The sequence below is a fragment of the Desmodus rotundus genome, chromosome 1, assembly GCF_022682495.2.
Source record: "Desmodus rotundus isolate HL8 chromosome 1, HLdesRot8A.1, whole genome shotgun sequence".
Taxonomy (NCBI): domain Eukaryota; kingdom Metazoa; phylum Chordata; class Mammalia; order Chiroptera; family Phyllostomidae; genus Desmodus; species Desmodus rotundus.
The window spans coordinates 165,861,822-165,883,246 of record NC_071387.1 but is presented as its reverse complement, the minus strand read 5'-3'; the positions used below and the strand labels follow the sequence as shown (position 1 = coordinate 165,883,246).

The 21,425-nt window shown below is 39.6% G+C and overlaps 1 protein-coding gene across 1 annotated transcript in view; it reads right to left on the bottom strand.

Annotated features, from left to right (window-relative positions):
- The window catches only part of ANKRD31 (ankyrin repeat domain 31), a 121,167-nt gene extending 108,253 nt beyond the window's left edge, over positions 1–12,914 (bottom strand). Inside the window, 2 exon segments of the mRNA XM_045197850.2 lie at positions 1,287–1,360; positions 12,811–12,914. Of these exon segments, the coding sequence (XP_045053785.2) occupies positions 1,287–1,360; positions 12,811–12,914 (178 nt within the window).
- Between the last annotated feature and the right edge of the window lie 8,511 nt (positions 12,915–21,425).

The following is a 21,425-nucleotide window of genomic DNA, read 5'->3' as shown; positions in this document are numbered from 1 at the left end:
TTTAGCAATTCAAAAGGTTGAGGTACATCAATATAACAAGGAAAGAAATACTATGTGGTACAATGCCAATTATAAAAAGAAATGTTTATGTTGGCATATGAAAGACTAAAGGATATACAAATACTAAACACTGGCATTGTTGGGAGTGGAATTATAGGCAAGAATATTAGATAGTACCTTTAATTTTCCACATAATATAATTATGTATTTTTAAAATATTTTATACTTTTAAATAATTAACAAAAATATTAAAGGTCTATCTTTTTGAAAAAGGAAAGAAAAGAAAAAACTTGGCTGGAATATTAAAACAGACCTCTAGCTTTTTCCTCTTGGCATTTTACACATCAAGAGTACATTCTGGAGATCAATATTACACACTGTTCTTTCCAATTACAAGTAAGAAATATCACTCCAAGGTGAAAGTGTAACTTGCCATTGGGGTACAGGTGAGGTAGTGTGCAGTAAAAACACTTTATAAACCATAACAAAAAGATCTTCATGGTGTTTAGGAAATTTTTCTTCTATTCTACACCTATTTCCAGACACCCTCCAAAATGAAAATGCTTACAGGAAGAAATAATAAATGGAAATAATCGACCATTTAAACAACTACTACAGAATCAATCTTTCTGAACAGTAGCAATTACTGATAGACTTTTGTAGACACATTTTTTAGTTGATCTAGAACTGGACTCAGGAAGTATGGAGTATTGGTAGGTAAAAGGCACTTTTTAAAAACAGACATATAATTAGACTTATTGTGTGACTAGGTTAACTAGACTTACTATAGTGATCATTTCACAATATCTATAAATATCAAATCATTATTTTGTACACCTGAAAAAATATGTTATATGTCAATTGTGTTTCAATAAAAATAATACTATAAAATAAAAATAAATAAAAATATATACCAAGGATATTTTAACTTAATTTTGTCTGAAATAATCAGATTGGTTATTAAAAAGTACCATTTACTTTTGCAAATAGGCAGCTTCTAGGGTTAAACTGGGGAGGCGGAGGGGCAGGGAGAAGAACTATCTGAGTACCACTTCCATTCCAGTTGCCCTCTCTAGGACTTGCAAACATCTTCAACATCTAGGACTTGATGACAAACATGCCCATTGTTGTCCTCATAGCAATAGGCCTTAGGGTCTATTACAGACGCCTAAAAGAAACTAACTGTGTAAAGTTAAAGAACAAGACTAAATATAAAAGGAGATAGTAATGGAATAACAACACCTGGGAAATAAAAGGGACTATTGGTGAAAAGAATTATTTCTCACCTTTGCATGTTCCATTTATATCAGGATGGAGACTGAACTCAGATCTAAGGGATGTGTCTTGATCAAAGAGCAACCTTTCAAATACCAAAATGAAGGTACAGATTATTATTATGTTTCCTAAACAAAGATTAAGAATTTAACTGTCAGGGTTTTTTTACAGTTTACTGTCAATTTTATTTTATAGTGGTTTCAGGTGTACAGTTTACTAGTTAGACAATCATATACTTTACAAAATGTTCCCCTCCATATTTCCAGTGCCCACCTGGCATCACACATAGTTATTGCAATATTATTGCCTATATTCCCTATGCTGTACTTTACATCCCCATGACTATTTTGTAACTGCCAATGTATACTTCTTAATCCCTTCAACTTTTTTACCCAGTCCCCTAAACTCCCTCTCCTCTTGCAGCCACCTGTGTCTATAAGTCTGTTTCTATTTTGTTTGTTCATTCATTTTGTTCTTTAGATTCCACATGTTAAGTGAAATTATACGGTATTTGTCTTTCTTTGACTGACTTATTTCACTGAGCATAATACCCTCTAGGTCCAACCATGCTGTCACAACAACAAACAATCCAATTAAAAAATGGGGAGAGGATCTCAGCAGATGCTTCTCCAAAGAGGACATACAGATGGCCAACAGACATATGAAAAGATGCTCAACATCATTACATGTCAAAGAAATAAAAATTAACACCATAATGAGATATCACCTTATACTAGTCAGAATGACTATCATCAATAAATCCACAAATCAACTTTGAGCCTTGCAGCAAAATGAAGTGTGGCTCATTAGCTTCTCACTGTCACTTCTCTACTTTTCTGACCCCTTTCAGAAAATCTGTGCTTAGGAATAATGCGGTTGAGAATCTGGAAAAAGGAATGTTGTATGCTCAAAACGAGTAATCAGACTGGCTGCCACCCAGCAGCAATCTTATGTATGCCCTGAGAAATGTAAAACAAGGCTTCCAGCCAAGATGAGGTGTAGGTAGATATGCTTTGCTCTTCATACAACCAAAAGAAGGAAACAACTAATTTAAAAGCAAAAAACCAGCAGAACTGCCAGAAAATTGAACTGTATATAAGTCCTACAACCAAGGAGTTAAAGAAGAAACAGACATCCAGACTGGTAGAAGGGGTAGAGAAGGGGTGGAGAGAATGTTTGGCAAGGCAGCAGTTGGTGGACCAGGTGGGTGAGGTGGCAGTTGGCGGACGGGATGGTCCCACATTCGAGTGTGGATAAATCAGGAGGAACAACTGGGGAGTGAGACAGACCACACAACCAAGGGTTCCAGCACAAGGAAATAAAGCCTCAAAACCTGTGACTGTAAAAACCTGTGGGGGCTGTGGGAGCGGGAGGAACTCCCAGTCTCACAGAAGAGTCTGTTGAAGGTGCCCACAGGATCCTAGAACATACGCAAACCCACCCACCCACAAATCAGCACCAGAAGGGCACAATTCGCTTTTGGGTAGCAGGGGGAGTGACTGAAAGTGGGGTGACAGCCAAGCAGAGGGCATTGTCCCCTCTCTGACCCCTCCCCCACATGCAGTACCGCAATGCAGCGACGTGAGTTGCCCCACCCTGGCGAATACCTAACACTCTGCCCCTTATCATGTAACAGGTGTGCAAAGGCAAAGAAATATGGCCCAAATGGAAGAATAGACCAGAACTCCAGAGGAAGAATTAAGGGACAAGAAGATAGCCAACCTATCAGATGCAGAGTTCAAAACATTAGTAATCAGGATGCTCACAGAAATGATTGAGTATGATCACAAAATAAAGGAAGAAGTGAAGGCTATACAAAGTGAAACAAAGAAAAAATATACAGGGAACCAAAAGTGTAGGGAAGGAGACCGGGACTCAAATCTATGATTTGGAACAGAAGGAAGAAATAAACATTCAAGCAGAATAGAATGAAGAAACAAGAATTCACAAAAATGAGGAGAGGCTTAGGAACCTCTGGGACAATTTTAAACCTTCCAACATCCAAATCATAGGGGCGCCAGAAGGAGAAGAGAAAGAACAAGAAATTGAAAATGTATTTGAAAAAATAATGAAGGAAAACTCCCCCAATCTGGTGAAGGAACTAGACATGCAAGTCCAGGACAGAGAGTCCCAAAGAAGTTGGACCCAAGGAGGAACACACCAAGAAACATCATAATTACATTACCCGAGATTAAAGAGAAGGAGAGAATCTTAAAAGAAGCAAGAGAAAAGGACAGTTACCTACAAAGGAGTTCCCATAAGACTGTCAGCTGATTTCTCAAAAGAAACCATACAGGCAAGAAGCGGCTGGAACGAAGTGTTCCAAGTCATGAAAGGCAAAGACCTACATACAAGATTACTGTATCCAGCAAAGCTATCATTTAGAATGGAAGGGCAGATAAAGTGCTTCTCAGATAAGGTCAAGTAAAAGAAGTTCATCATCACTAAGCCTTCTTTGTATGAAATGTTAAAAGGACTTATCTAAAAAAATGAAGATCAAAACTATGAAGAGTAAAATGACAATAAACTCACAATTATCAACAACTGAACCTAAAAGAGTAAAAACAAAAACAAACTAAGCAAACAACTAGAATAGGAACAAATCCCAGAAATGGAGATCACCTGGAGGGCTATCAGTGGGGAAGGGGAGAATGGGGGAAAAGGTACAGGGAATAAGAAGCATAATTAGACTTCTGGCCAAGATGGAGGCACAGGTAGACACACTGTGCCTCCTTGCACAACCAAAAGAAGGACAACAACAATTTAAAAACAAAAAACAACCAGAACTGACAGAAAATCAAACTGTATGGAAGTCCAACAACCAATGAGATAAAGAAGAAACATTCATCCAGACCACTAGGAGGGGTGGAGACGGGCAGCCGGGCAGAGGACTCGTGGCAAGGCGGCGGCTGGTGGACCCAGCATGGTGGCGGACTGTGGAGTGGGGTGGGCAAAGCTGCAGCTGGCCAGCGAGGCAGCAGCTGGTGGGCCGGGTGACAGACTGCACAACCCTGAGTTCCAGCGCAGGGAAATAAAGCCTCAAATCACTGATTAAAGACACCTGTCGGGGTTGAGGCGGCAGTGGGAGAAAATCCCAGCTTCACAGAAGAGTTCATTGGAGACACCCATAGGGTCCCAGAATATACACAAACCCAGCCACTCGGGAATCAGCACCAGAAGGGTACAATTTGAATGTGGGTAGCGGAGGGAGTGACTGAAATATGGCAGAGGGTGGAGCAAGTGCCATTGCTCCCTATTGGACCCTCCTCCACATACAGCGTCACAGCACTGCTACAAGCGTTACCCCGTCCTGGTGAACACCTAAGGCTCCGCCCCTTTATGTAACAGGTGCGCCAAGACCAAAAAAAAAAAAAAAAAAATGGCCCAAATGAAAGAACAGATCAAAACTCCAGAAAAAATACAACTAAGCGACGAAGAGATATCCAACCTATCAGATGCACAGTTCAAAACACTGGTAATCAGGAGGCTCACAGAATTGGTTGAATTTGGTCGCAAATTAGATGAAAAAATGAAGGCTATGCTAAGAGAAACAAAGGAAAATGTACAAGGAAACAGTAGTGATGGGAAGGACATTGGAACTCAAATCAATGGTGTGGACCAGAAGGAAGAAAGAAACATCCAACCAGAAGATAATGAAGAAACAAGAATTCAAAAAATGAGGATTTTAACATTTAATTTAAATATTCCAACACCCGAGTTATAGGGGTACCAGAAGGAGAAAAGAAAGAGCAAGAAATAGAAAACTTATTTGAACAAATAATGAAGGAGAACTTCCCAATCTGGCAAAGGAAATAGACTTCCAGGAAGTCCAGAAAGCTCAGAGAGTCCCAAAGAAACTGGACCCAAGGAGGAACACACCAAGGCATATCATAATTACATTACCCAAGATTACATAGAAGGAGAGAATCTTAGAAGCAGCAAGAGAAAAGGACACAGTTACCTACAAAGGAGTTCCCATAAGACTGTCAGCTGATTTCTCCAAAGAGACCTTACAGGCAAGAAGGGGCTGGAAAGAAGTATTCAAAGTCATGAAAGGCAAGGACCTACATCCAAGATTACTGTATCCAGCAAAGCTATCATTTAGAATGGAAAGGAAGATAAAGTGCTTCTCAGATAAGGTCAAGTTAAAGGAGTTCATCATCACCAAGCCCTTATTACATGAAATGTTAAAGGGACTTGTCTAAGAAAAATAAGATAAAAAATATGAACAGTAAAAATGACAGCAAACTCACAGTTATTAAGAACCACACCTAAAACAAAAACACAAGCAAACTAAGCAAACAACTAGAACAGAAACAGAACCACAGAAATGGAGATCACATGGAGGGTTATCAGCAGGGGAATGGGAGAGGGAGAGAGGGAGGAAAGGTACAGAGAATAAGTAGCATAAATGGTAGGTAGAAAACAGACAGGGGGAGGGTAAGAATAGTATAGGAAATGTAGAAGCCAAAGAATTTATATGTATGACCCATGGACATGAACTATAGGGGGGGAATATGGGAGGGAGGGGGTGTGCAGGATGGAGTGGAGTGAAGGGGGGGAAATGGGACAAATGTAATAGCATAATCAATGAAATATATTTTTAAAAAGCATAATTAGTAGGTACAAAATACACAGGGGGTGTGGTTAAGAATAGTATAGGAAATGGAGAAGCCAAAGAACTTATATGTATGACCCATGGACCTGAACTAAGGGTTGGGGGCGGGGGATGTTGGAGAGAGGGGTGGGTGCAGAATTGAAGGGAATAAAGGGGAGAAAAAAATGGGACAACTGTAATAGCATAAATAAATCCACATAAATAAATAAAATAAATAAAATAAATCCACAAATGATAAGTGTTGGTGAGGATGTAGAGAAAAGGGAACCCTCATGCAATGTTGGTAGGAGTGCAGATTGGTGCAGCCACTATGGAAAACATCATGGAGTTTCTTCAAAAAATTAAAAATGGAACTGCCTTATGACCCAGTGATTTCACTTCTGGGGCTTTATCTGAAGAAACATGAAACAGTAATTTGAAAGAATATATGCACTTCTGTGTTCACTGGAGTGTTATTTATAATAGCCAAGATCTGAAAATCTGCCAAGTGCCCATCAATAGATGAGTGGATAAAAAAGTGGTGGTACATACATATGATGCAATACAACTTGGCCATAAAAAATGAAACCTTAACTGTCATTTTTATTATATCTAAACTTGCTACAATTCTTAGTCATACCACTGTTAATATGTTGGGATGTTACTTCTGAGATTAGGTTACAAAAAGACTATGGCTTCCATCTTGTCTTCCTCTCCTAGTCTCTTGCTTCTTCCCTGTCACGGAAGCTGGCTCACCATGTTGTGAAATGCCCTGTAGAGAAGCCTCTGTGGCAAGAAGGTAAGAGAGGCCTCCAATCAACAGAAGTGAACTAAGGCCAGAAAGGTACTGATTCTTGAAACCACCATGTAGAAAGTGGATCCTTCTCATGAAGCCTTGAGATGAATGCAGCCTTTGGGTCCCTGAGCATGATGACTTAAGCAACTCCAGGATTCCTGACCCTCAGAAACCAAGATGGTAAATGCTTATTGTTTTAAGATGCTAAGTTTTGAAGTTGTTACACAGCAATGAAAAACTAATAAACAGATGGTAGTCACATTTCCCCAACTGTCTCTATTTACAGTTGTTTTGTTCATACTCTGGCTTCTCTTCAGATCGTATAAATCTTTCGCCTTTTTACAGTTGTTTTGTTCAAATCAGGGTCCAAACAAGGTATACACATTGAATTTAGTTGCTATGGCTCTTAAGTGTCTTCTTAAATCTACAAATTACCCCTAATCATCCCCCATCTCTTTGCAATTTATTTGTTGAAGAAACTGGGTTGTTTTTCCTGTAGGGTTTTCTGTATTTTGGATTTACTGATTGCATGTCAGTTAACATGTTCCTCTGTCCTGTAAACTGCTTATTCATCTAATTCAAGTACACTTTGGAGAAGCATATGTGTACTTCCTATAGGAGATTTTTTAAAAAGTGTGTGTTGGGAAAGGCAGTTTTGTGCATGCTATCAACCACCTTGGGCCAGGAACACTTTCTTAGCAAGAGATAGACAGTCCTCCCCCAGGCTGTGCTGGACCTATTACCTTGTGTGGGAATGCCTTTCACTATTTCAGACAGAATGTGTACTCCTCTGTTCTGTTTACATGTCGTATGGCACCTGGTCAACCCCACTACTATATGTCTTCTGTGGGGAGAGGATGAAGTTCTTCATTCTGTGGCACAAGAGGGGAATGTACAAGCCAATGGCTCTGCATCATCAGCTGCTAGCCTTGGGGGACCAATGCCCACTATTGAAGCTAATCTTGCTCTGTTTTTTCTCTATAGTAAAGTGTTGTTCTGGCCAGTGCTCTACTGCACTGTGTTTGCATTGGTGACTCTGATACCAAGATGCAGGGGACAGAGGTGTCTGGATTTCTACTCCAGATGATGGGCAACATGCTACTTGCTCAACAAAATGGTTGTAACTCATTTTGTCATGTTAGTGACCACTGATGACCATTGCCTAGGACATTCACTATTAGGAGTATATAAAATAGCAATATTCTACTTTATCACTTTCTTCACTTATTAATGGAAATACATACTTTTAAAAAACTCTTGCTCACCAATTATACAATTACTTTCCATCAAGCCATGCTAACTCAGTCAGGTAACTTAGGTACAATTTGCAAAGGAAAGGCAAGATTAATGCCTGTTTCTTTCTCTTTCCTTATCAGTTTTCAGAATATTGAAATAAGTTTTTAAAGACCATTACAAACTCATAGATTTAAATCTATTGCTGTTATTGTTCTTATCAATGCTCATACTGTCCCATTTTTAGCTAGTGGGAGCCTCATTAAAGTGATTCATGTGTTGCTTGACATGAAATCACTTGTTATGGACTGAATTGTGTCTCTGCCCCATATTCATATATTGCAGCCTTAAGCCTCAATGTGACTACATGTGGAAACAGGGCCTTAAATGAGGCAATTAAGGTTAAATGATATTATAAGGGTGGGAGCCCAATCTAATATGACTGGTATCTAATAATCTATGGGTTGGCCAAAAAGTCTGTTTATTTTTTTCTGTAAAATAAAAGACACATTCTTCCTTTTCACCAATATTGATTTGGATATTTTGAGAATGTTGACTATCTCCTGCATGATAGAATGTGATTGTTCTCAATTAATGTCTTGATTTTGATTGCTTCAATTTCACTGGTCTACTAGGAGTGTCCAGTGAAAAATCTCCAGCACAAATCTTTGCAAACCACTTCTGACTCTTTCAATCAATCACAGCACCTCCTCCATACACTGCAAAAATCTTTTTTTGTGTGTTTCGGTTGCATTTTTACTTTTCTTGAAATAATAAAGCATGATATGCCAAAAATGTTGCATGTTTTCTTCCATCTTGAACATTAAAATGGAATTATAAGGTGGGTATATTCTTTCTAGACAATTCACATGAAGTCAGTGTTAGAATTAACACCCCCCTTACAGAGTAATTATGTTGAATTAGCCTTTTACTACATGCAATTATAATGTTCAGAGTACATGATCTGACCTGAACATATGCACAAATCCATGTAACAATGAACTGTTTTAGAAGGTGATTCTGTTTAAAAGTACTGAATAGTATTTGAGATATATCCCTTAATGTTATTGAACAGTTTTTTAACATTACCAGAGGCTGAGATAGAAAATAAGGATTAAAATTTCCTAGTGCCACACATAAGAAAAAATGTGTCCTGCCACTTAGAAAACAAAGTACAAGCAAACAAAGCCTTACTAATCAGCAACCTGAATATTTAGAGATTAGCAGTACAACTACTAAGCCACAGAAAAGGACTGGATGCATTTTAGGACACTTTCCAGAGGTGGGGCTAGGACCAAGTCCAGGCTCTCAAACAGTGAGACACAGTTAATACCTGGCATCCTGATTCTTTGACAGCCTTGCCATTTCTAGTCCCAAAGGTTACCAAACCCTTTCTCAGTTCTTAGCAAAATGACCTTGGATAGTTGTAACATTTAAGGATTATTTAGTGATGTGAAACTGTATCATATTTTGTCTGTTGGGGATCTCTGCTCTACTAGATGTTCTCCTCATTCCCATCTAAATTGGAAGCTTGTACGTGAAAAACAGCCAGAACGCACTGCATACAAGTAATCAAAGAGGATAAAGGGGGAAAAAAGCAAAAATACAATGGCATTCAGCTCCAATAAAAAAGAGAACTAATTTTTAAACTCACGCTATGAGGTCTGAAAGAATGATGTTTCTATGGCATTGCAAAAACATTTTAAAATAAATCACAGGGAAAACCAAAAGATTGGCTAGGCAAGATAGAGTGAGCCATCTATAGATCTTATTTCTCTACTCATTACAACTAAAAACTGGTAGAAGAGTTTTTAAAAGCTACCTCAGTAACTGAAACAGTAAACGATAACAGGTAGGTTGGCGACTGAAGTCAAAATTTATAAAACAACCTTGTATTATTGAGTTTCAAGTTTGTTTTGTTTTGGTTTTTGGCCTATAGTTTTAATCCAAGGCCTAATCCCACAACTGCACAGTGGGTACAGAGAGCAAAAACTCCAGAAGAAACTTTCCACTTCTATCCAGAACACTAGGGAAAGGAACCCCTGGATGCCAGAAGGTATGGGGGGAAATCCTGAGTTTTCTTTATTAGTTTTCTCTCTTTAGCCTCAGAGCTACACTGCTACCAACTGTGGTAGCTTGGGCACTTAAAACGCAAGAGAAAACCTGCCTCTCTAGCTAGAGGAACCATACACATACACAGAAGAGTATGGAAAGAATCCCTTTTATTTTCTTCTCTCCCTTATCGCTTTGCCCTGATAAGGTGATATCGGCCCCCATTGTGGGTACCTGCTCCACAGTGAGAGGGCTGGCACTCTTAAGAGAAATCTGCCTTTCTGTCATGTGAACCAGCATGTGGGTAGAGAGAGGAAGGAATGCATAAAATCCTGGAGAAAAGAGAGCAGCAAAGGGGAATCATCTAATTCTGTGTATGATCCAACAGTAAGTCCCAGGATCAACCCTGAGCTATCCACACGCACAGCAGATTCAAAGACGCGTAACAAAGGCTTAGAGAACTGAACAATGATAATAACTACTGCCCATGATCCAGATTAACTTCTGAGTGGTACATGAGCCAGACAGACTCAATCAGCATAGGCAGGGCTCTGAAAATTGGACTGATATAACCACCACCTACAGAAGGCAAAACAGAATGTGCAGTCAGAACCTAATGAGACTGACTGCCTGTCAAAACAAACACAAAACAAAATCCTCTAGAGGATTTTAATAGGACCAAGAGTCAAGAACATAATATTCAAAATATACAGGATATAATCCAGAATAACTCAACATACAAAGAATAGGAAAACTTGACTAATTCTTGAGAGAAAATATTAACAGATGTCTCCCACCCCCTCAAATGTTGGAATTACAAAGACTTTAAAGCAGCTATTATAGTCATTATGAAATAAAGTTGAACATACATCAAATGGATGAAAACATTGTTCTCAGTAGAGAAATAAAAACTATAAGAGAATCAGATGGAAATGCAAAATTCACTGGTTGGGGTCAACAACAGAATGGAAATGACCAAGGATAGAGTAAGTAAACCTGAAGACAGAGCAATAGAAATTATACATCTGAAGAAATTATACACCTTAAAATAATTAATAAAGCCTCAGGCATCTGGGAGGCCATATCTAAAAGTCTAACGTTTATGTCACTTAATGTCCCAGAAGAAGAAATTGGTACAGAAAAAAAATATATGGAGAAATTATGACAGAAAAGTTTCCAAATTTGGTGAAAGACATACATTTGCAGATTCAAGATCAGTGAACACTAAACAGGAAAAACACAAAGAAAATCATGCCCAGACACATCAAATAATCAAGCTGCTAAGAACCAAAGATAAGGGAGTTAAAAAGAAAGCAGAGAGACAAAAAGATAATATATTGCTAATATAGAAATAGCGATTTAAATTGGGTGGGAGGGTTGGCTACCAGGGGGCAGCACAAGGGAGTGTTTTTGGAGTGATGGAACTGTTCTGGACCTTGATTGTGGTGTTTGTTATAAGATTCCATGTATTAGTCAAAGTGTTCCCTGGACACCAACTAGAGCAAATATTCTGTATATGTATACATACATAAATAAGCCAGAAACCTGGGTGTTATCCTCCATATCTAATTATCCACCATATTTTGCCAAATGTACTTTCTAAAGATTTCTCGAGTTTTCCCTTTTCCCTCCATTCACACTATTTCTTCCTAGCTGAGCTCTTACCATCCTAGTCTGTTACTACTTTGATCCCAAAACTAACCTCTGTGGCCTTGCTTTGCAAAAGGTGATCCCTTCTCTAATAGTACCAACTTTAACCTGGAACTTATTAGAAATGCAGAATCACAAACCTCACCACAGAACTCCTGAATTGGAACCCCCATTTTAACAGGATTCTGCAGTGATTTATAAGGGCATTAAAATTTGAAAAGTCTACTGTAGGGCATGCTAAAACGAACAAAAAGCCCAGTTATGCTGCTCCTACACTTAACACCTCACAAGCTCCCTACCTGGACAAAAGCAGGACACAGGAGGCCTTACAAGACCTCTCCCTACCTTCCTCTCCAGGCCCATCTTTCACCCCTCCCCACCTCACCATGTAGCACTGCACTTAGACTTAAACTGTACATTCCAACACACGTATCACAGTATGCCCCACAGCTACACCTTTACCCATGCAATTCCCTGGGCCTAGAGTACCTAGTCCTCACCTGGCTAATTTCTAACCCATCTTCAAGGCTCTACTCAGAAGTCAACCCTAACAAACTCTTAAGGCCACCAAGGTTGGGATAAAAGACACTCTGTGCTCCTAAGCCAGCCTGGGCACTTCCGTGCCTGGACTTCCCACATTACATTGACATTATCTGTTTACGTGTCTTTCCTGGCCTGCAGGTTTCTCAAAGGCAGTGGCCTCATCTCTTTCCTGAATCTAGCGCTGAAAACCTGATATTTTCAACAAGATTTTGATGGACTAAACTACCGACTCTTTTTATTATAAAATTATCCGTTGCCAATTTGGTAGTAACCAGTCCTCCCATCACACATTCTTTTCCTGAGAGAAATTACGTTAACCATCTCCTAGACCTGAGTTACGAGCTGTCTGAAGCAAAATGCATTTGAGTTATTTAAACCTAAGACGTTTTGGCCAGTGCAAAAGGACGTACATCCCCAGGCTAAGAGTAAAGTCTTCTCCTTCCTTTTTTTTTTTTTAATGCCATAAAGCCAGCTACCATAAAGCTCATTTTGTCCGAAACTGGGGGTTTGCGGCCCTGTTTATTTATACGTTCTTAGCTCGGGCCTGGCTGCCTCACAAGACCTACGTTAGACCGGGAACAATTTCTACGCCCCTGAGAGGGCCACTCGAGCCTGTGTCCAGGCCTAACGGCGGTCACTTTCTCCCAGCGGTAATGGTGATCACCTTCTCCAGGGCAGCTCTTCTTCTTCCAGGTCACTCTCTGTCACCGACCCCTCTATCACGGTTTCATCGCTGTCCCAGTCTGCAGCCTGGGCGCCTTCCTCCATCTTCACGTCACACTTGGATATCTTTCTATTCTCCCTAACTCTCCCCTTGCCGCAAAAACAAACAAAACGCTCTGAGCGCTGGAATAAGTTGCGAGTTAAAAATAAAATTCGCGGCCAAGGCCGGACTTTACACCGGGAGCTCAAGCGGTAGAGGGCCACGAAGGTCGTCGTGCGGTAGGTAGCTCCGCGCGGCGCTCGAGCCGCACGCCGTCGCCGGCAGAGGGAGCCGCGCGCCGCGTCGCAGCCCGCGCCGCAGGAGGCCCCTCCCACCCCAATTCCCCCGGCCCGCGGGAGTCGCCGGCAGTGGTCGGTTGCGCGCGCCCGCCCGCTCGGCTTCCCGGGTAGTGTTGGGCGTGGTCCGCTGTCCGGCCGTTTTCGGATTTTATCTGCATTTTATTCTTTGGCTGGGCGGTGTAGGTCCGAGAAGACTAGACAAGCAGACGTGCCGAGGAGGGGCCGCAGGCGTAAGTGGCTTAGAGCCTTTGGCAGGGAGGGAGTCCTGAGTCGCAGCGCCTGCGGTGCGCCTGCTGCTGGAGACCCCGACCCGGAAATAACTCAGCCCTTGCGGGACGAAGCAGCCCGGCTCTGAATCCGACTTTCGGAAGACAGGATGTTACCTGAGACCCCGGAAAGTTTTTGCAGTCCACCAAAACCTGCCTTTCTCCTTAATCCCTGTGACATCCCCTCCCAAGTGTAACCTGAGGCAGGCAAAACAAACACATTTGTCAGAAGTCTTTAGGTAATCCATTAATGTAATTGAAGTGTATTGTATTTGTATTCTAACTTCAACTCTTAGGTTACTCTGTAATATAGATAGTGTAGGAAAGGCAGGATAAATGCTTTCTCTTTCCCATGTATTAATTTTTAGAATAATAGGGGTGCCTAGCCAATTATTTTGAAATGAATCTCTAGGTCTTTATGTATTTGCCTAATTTCAATCTCTTTGGAAGTTTTTAATTAAACTAATTGAAAACAAAGCCAAGTGAGCTCCACCTGCCATATGAGAGGGAGATTCAGAATAAGACAGAACCCTTCTGTATTTAACAAGTGTTTAATATTCACCTTGGAATCCCCAGCGCCTAGCACATATTGGGTCTTTAAAGATCTGTGAGAAAATGGATGGAACTGGGGCTTTCTGACTCCCTCATTCACTGCTCTTAAAAAATGGAGTGGTTTTGCCATTATTCTTATCATTTTACTATTTAGATCATATTTTTTTCTAAAAGAATGTCTACATCTTTGAGAAAATGAAGGAGGTTCTTTTGGGGGAAAGTATTTTAAAATACTTATAGAATATTTGGTAAAACACTTTCTATAACTTTATTTGGGGGATATTATTTAGATGGAAAATACATGTTGGGTTTACTATTGGAAATTCATGTTGTGTAATATTTATGATAATTCAGATCTATGACAGTCTCAACTCTCGCAATTCTGGGATCTAAAGTAACCTTGAGAGTATATAAATGATTTGAAGTTCTAGGCAGGAAATCATTTTAATTAAAAAGCAATATGTATTGCGTAACCTCAAAACAGTAAGACTTGTTTTCCAAAATCAACTCTTTTAAATAAGTCTGATTACATTACACTGTGTATATACTTTATTACCTAGTGCTCAAGCCTCATTTCATATTACTCTCCCGTTTCTCCTCAACTCCAGGCACATGGGCCTCCTTCCTGTTCTTCCAGGACGTCTCAGAGCCTGTGCACTTATGTTCACACTTTAGGTCTAAGGTCAAACATCACCCCCTCAGAGAGGCCATCTTTAACTATGTTCTCTATCTCAGCAACCTGTTTTTTTCTTTCAGGCACACATCATTCTCTGAATTATTTCATTTATTCATATACTTTTTTATTGTCTGCTTCATCCATTAGAAGGCAGGGTCAATAAGGGAAGGACCCTTAAAATGGGAGCTGTAGGTGGAGAAAAGGTAATGTAGTATCTCAAATCATGAATGTATAATTTACATAAATACATAATAAAAGTACAAACTGAAATTGGTTTTAGACTGATGGGATTGCTAGATTTACACATGGTAATGGGATCATCTTTGTGCACAACTAAAACAGCCTTGTAAACATGTTTAGGCTAACGTATTAGCAGGTATGTCAATGTAGAAAAAAAGATACAAAAATCCTAGCCACAGAGGTTAATCAGAATTTAGATGTAGTAAATGCAATTCAATAATTTTGAATATATACGAGGTCTGTCCAGAAAGTATCCAGCCGTGTACTATGAAAAACAGAAACATTTATTGAAGATACAAAATACGGGAAACATTGCACATAGGACAATGACATCTCAGTCCCCTTCAGAGTAGGCACCTTGGGACTTCACACAGTTCTCCCAGTCACCATCTGCTGCCCTATCATATTTTCCTGAATCTCATTGATGGTCTGAAATTTCTTCCCTTTGAAAGGTGATTTTAATTTGGGGGAAAGCCAGAAGCCACAGGGTGCCAAATCTGGGCTATAGTGGGGCTGAGTCACCTGGGTGACTTTATGTTTCACCAAAAATCTCTGCACGAGATGTGATGCATGAGTGGGTGCACTGTTGTGATGAAGTTGCCAATCACCAGTTCCCCATAGCTGTGGCCTTTTGAGTCATCCAAATAGTTCCCAGCGGAGGAATGTTCTAGCTTAATGCAATATTTGATGCAGATTCATTGCTCTTCTTGCTCAGTCATTTAGAATGGGATGGCCACACAGTACACTGCTTACTCAACAGTGTCTACCACCCCCACTGACTAGTACAGTGAAGTCATCATTGCATGCACATGCATTCCAGTCCCCTCTCCTTGGCTGCCAGGTTACATCAATGTGCAAACCATTCTCATTATATTAACAATGGTTGGACTTTTCCCAGACAGATCTCATGTTTGTGTGTGTGTGTGTGTGTGTGTGTAACCACCACTTAAAACAGGATAATTTCCGTCTTTCCTGCCTTTCCTCAATATCTACCCCCAGCAAACATTTTCTGATTTTTTTAATCATGTAGTTTTTCTATCACCACTGGAATCATACTGTATGCACCTTTTAAACTGCCTTCTTTTACTGATTTAAGTTTTTCAGATTAACCCATGTTGTTGTATCAATTCATTCTTCTCTGTTGCAAAGTACTATTTCATTGCATAAACATACCAGCTTTACTTAGTCCATTTTCCTGTTGATAGACATTTGCGTTCTGTCCAGTCTGGAGGCTATTATAAATAAAGCTGCCTTAAACACTCTAGCTGAAGTGTTTTTGTGGATGCATGTTTCCATTTCTCTTAGGTAAATACCTAAAGAGTGAAACTGCTGAGTCATATGGTGCATGTATGTTTTACTTTATAAAAAGCTGCTTTGCAGTACTCCAAAAGGAGTATCACTCCCACCACCAATGTATGAAAGCTCCATTTGCTCCATATCTTCACAAACATTTGATATTGTCAATCTTTAATGTGTTAGCCATTCTGGTGGGTGTGAAATAGTATCTCATCCTACTGGCTAATGATGCCGGACTTCTGTATGCTTTTTGGCTGTTTGTATACCTTTTATGAAGTGTCCAAATTTTTTTTCCCACTTCTCAATTTGGCTCTTTGTATTTTTATTGTTGATTAGTAGGAATCCTTTACGTATTCTGGATATGAGGCCTGTGTCAGATATATGTATCATAAATATTTTTTATTGGTCTCTGGTTTGCCTACTCATTTTCTTAGTGATTTTTTTGATCAGCAAAAAGGATGATGTCTGGTTTATTAATTTTTTATTTTATGGTTAGTGTTTATGTTAGTTTCCTAGGGCTGCCATACAAATTGTCACACACTAGGTGGCTTAAAATAACAGAAATTTATTATCTCACAATTCTGGCTAGGTCATGCTCTCTCTGAAGGTTCTAGAGGACAATCTATTCCACATCTTTTTCTTAGCTTCTGGTTTTGCTGACAATTCTTGGTAAAATATAAAAGAATAATTAGTAAGTGATGAGTTTTTTTGTATCTATTGCCTTTATTTTTAATGTGATTTGTTCAATAATAACTTCATATACTTTAATTTTAAATAGTGATTGCATTTAATAACTGACTTGCAAATTCTTGAAAATTTAACAGTTGGCTCTTACAAACTAGTAGAAGCCGGCTCCAGCACGCCTTTGACACCACTCTAGTAAGGACTTTCCTGCCTTGCTCCCCACCCCGTCTTCCCGTCTGCCTCACACTGCAGACCTGGAGGGCTAGACTTTGTCCTTAGCTAAGGGGACAAGGAGAACCAGAAAATAATAATGTGTAGAATAAGCTTTGGAACTCTCAGTTCTTTGAGTGTCCTACTTGGGGGAAGTGTTAGTCCTCCATTTAACAATATGAACATTATAGTAGGAAGACTGTAAAAAGAGGAAGTCTGCAGGGTGGCAGGTAAGAAAGAAAAACAAGGTAAAATGAATGTTGAAGGAGAAAGGTGACAAAACAAAATAATGGCCACTCTACTTGGGTTTATATTAATTGTGATTACATTTACTGTGCATAATGTACCTCAGCCAAGGCTTGCCAACACTGGTTGACTGTTACATCTTTAATCATGTAACTGGCTTGTTAAGTGACTGACTAGATGTCAATTTTGAACTGCCATAAAGAAATCATGTTATTTTTTCTTTATTAGGATGCACTGCAAGTGAAGAGCCGAATGCTTTGTGGCATTTTGTGCCTGTGCCGTTATGTCCAGTCCTTTTACCTGGAATGTCTGTTCCCTTGACTCTGTCTGGAAAACTGCTCCATCTTCCCTCATCTCTTTTAATGCTTTCCTCTACCGAGCCACACCTCCCCCTTCATAATCATGGTGTACACTGTGATATTTTAAACTAAAGGATGCATATTCACATTTTTTCATAATACAGATGATAGGAGAAGAGACCAACCCTCACCTAATAGTGCAAATATGCTTCATCAATATTTAACTCTGGCAGTTGTCATACATGAGGGAACATGCCGTGACTGTTTTAAAAATAAATGAAAGTGCCAAGTCAAAACAAAGTCTAACCTTTTCAACACAACGTAGTGAAACAACGGGATATTTGTTTGGAGAAAAAAGATGAATCTTGTCACCTCCCTCATTACATGCACAAAAAATAATTTGAGGTAAATCACAGAACAAGAGTCCTATACTTCAGAGATTCTACTCCTAGAGAAGTATCAGCACATCAGTACCAGGCACGTGTACATCATTCATAATAGCCCCAAAATGTGGACAACCTAATTACCCGTCCATGAGAGAACAGACATAAATGTTCGCCAGGAGAAAACATAAATAACTTGCGGCATATTGTATAATGGGCTATCTTACATGCTGACAAAAGGAATGAACTATCAACATGGATGAGTTTTAGAAACCAGTCTTCCAAAGTTTAAAAAGAAAGAAAACTAAACAATACATTATTTAGGACCCATTCATATGTAGTAAAACTCAAAGGGATAATTTAAGAAGAAAACTCAGGCCTGTAATTACCTTTCTGGGAGAGAGAGAGGAACGATATGGGGAAGAGTTCACAGGAAACTCAAAAGAATCGGTAATGTTCTGTCTTGAATTGTGTAGTGCTCCACAGGTGTCTATTGTGTTACTATGTTTTGTAGCCACAAGATGTATATGTGTATACATGTGGAACATATACAATATATAATCAGTAGTGTGTGTGTATATATATATATATATGAAATATTTTATAGTTTTAAAAGGTTAGGAAAAAATGTGCTAAAATGCTAATCCTGAGTGGTAGAGTTCTGGGTAATTTTCTTCATTATAATTTTCTACATTTTCCTAATTGCTTGAATGGTAATGTAATAATTTTTATAATCAGAAAAAGGCCATTTTAAAGATTAAAAAAATGTTAGGATACCTAGGTGTCTGTACTGTTTTTTGAAACCTGACTGGAAACTTCAGCCAAGTTTTAGATGCCCTGGGAGGAATAATCTCTAAAGAGTTAACATTGTTATTTAGCTGAAAAATAGATGTCAAAATGCTAACGCACACGTTTCAGTTCTGCCAACGGTGCCTTAAAGTACTCAGACCTCCTTAGTCAGTTTTACTTTGTCTTATCTTTTAAAGATATATTTCCATTTTCTGTGTTTAGGCTTTTATCTTAACTATTTCTGACAGCTCTAAGGTTCCTTTGAGCTCCAATTTAGTAGTTCAGAAGCCTTGGATGAAAAAATGAAGGTTGCCTTTTCCATAACCCTTTAGCAACATCTAGTGGGTATTCAAAGATAAGGACAAGGCAAACATTTTCCTACATAATTTAAAGAGCAACAGCTCTGATAGCAAATCTGACTTAGCAAAGAAAAGGTCTTAAATCCTCAAGACAAATATGATATCTCCTGTGATTAAATCACTTTACATACATGGGTGTATTTATAAGCCCTTCAGATATACTGGCATTTCCTCATCTAGCCTGCTGTGAACTTAAACATCATTCATTACTACATTATATAATGAGCATTATCATGGAGAACCATATAAAAGGTCCTAAGCAAGAGACCAGAGCAGTGTCAAAACCTCAAAAGCAAAAAGTAAGAACTTGGGTAGAATGGCATCTGTAAGAAACAGAAGTTTCCAGGAACATAAGCAGAGAGGAGGAAAGGAGAGAGAACAAGAGGGAAGGGGTTTGGGAGGGAACACAGGAAGAAGAGAAGAGTGGCAGGTTTATGACAATAGCAGTCTAGTCATTGTTCTCTTAACCAAAAGTAGGTTTTCTTGACCAAGGAAACATGGTGAGAAATGTGGACAGTCCCATCCTGGGACAAAGAAGCATAGGAGAGAGACATTCTCTCTCCCCCTCTTTCCATGTCAAGACATCACATGTCTGAATGTAATTTTCAGTCTTGATCAGAGGGTGATGGTGGAGGATGGTATTTTTAAGAGTCCTTTCATTGGGTTCCTGACTCCTCGTGTCAGCACAGCTTGCATGGCCCACCTCAGTTATGGCATATACCTTAAGTTTTCTGGGAGAGCAAGTAAAAATATGTAATTAGCTCTCATATGTTAACTAATAAGGCCTAATCACCCAGGAGAAGGACTCAACAGTTTGTGTTTTTAGTAAGCATCCCATATGATTTTGTATAAAACTCTAGTCTAGACATGGGAAAATTGCTCAAGAAAATAAGCAATAATGTTTGTCTTAATGTCAACAACTAATTCAGGTCAAAGTGAGGGTAGGTGTCTAAGCTGCCATTGCACCACTCATTTGTACAGGGTGCAAATTTTGCAAGTCAGATTTATTGCATGATAAAGAAAGTAGCTGTGATTGTGTCATTTGTGTATCTATCTGGGGTCAGTTGATTATGAAACCCACCTTCTCCAAGTCATGCCAGCTCGGAGCAGAGCTAAAGTAATTTCAAACAGGAGTCCTCTGTTCAACTGCCCATGGTAAATTGGGTGAATGCCCTTCCTCCATTAATTCAGATACCTTTCAACACAGTACAGGAAGTCATCTAGGGTGCTTCTCTGTTCTCTTAATCTGCCTGTGCAATTGGTTGAAGGACACTCGGCCATTACTTGACACTGACTGCCACTGTGCGGTTCCATTCCTGGTTTCTGGGGCCTTCTCAGGCTCCTGGTGTTGGCTGCACAGATCCCCCAAGCACGGTGGCCTGTCCTCTGTCTTCTACACTTCACCCTACTTGTACTTCCTAGACTCTAGAGTAGCACTGAGGTGAACGTGGCACAGATTCTTTTCCTTTTCCTCTTTTCTTCAAGTCCTTCTAAAGGGTAAGGTCAGCACATATCCTTCCGACTTCATAATTACTCCTTCCCATGGGGCCTAATTCTTTCAGACCAACCTCTGGTGGCCTAGGTTAAGAATGACTTTTTTCCCAGGAATTTCTTCAGTTCTCAAGGTCCTCTGCTCTACCACATTAAGACTTGCTTGAACTAGCAGTATAAAGACACTCCCACTCTGGGGCCAGCACTGCATGGAATATTCTAAAGCAGTTAAAGCCAAGAGTGGAGGTATAGCTTGTCTGAATGCTGTCAAATGGCTAGGTTGTAGAAGATCTGGGGACTATTGTTTGGGAATGTTCTAAGAGTTATAGTCATTGCCATTTACTGAGCAAGAACATGCCCATTACTATGTATACACTTGACCTCATAAAAGCCCTGCAACATAAGTCGCCTGATGTTACAGGCGAGAAAAGGGGTTCAGAGAAGTGAGGTAATTTGCCTCAAATCATAGAAATAGTAAATGAAGGGCAACGAGGAGATGGAGAACAGATCTGCTCCCGGTTCCAACTTAACAGTCAGTGCTCTGAAGCTCAGCAACTGACAGGTCAAGACCTGTTGAAGCAAAAGGTCTCTGAGATCCCAATGGATCGAGAGTGCTGTTTGAAGGAATGTGGGTTGTTCAAATCAGACAGATGGATTTTTAAAAAGAAATTGAAAATATGGATCTTTCTCTTTGCTTAGTTACCATTAGTTCAATGAAATCACAAACTTTGATATACTGCATAGCTATTGGGTGGAAATAATTAAATGACCATTTCTGAAAATCCC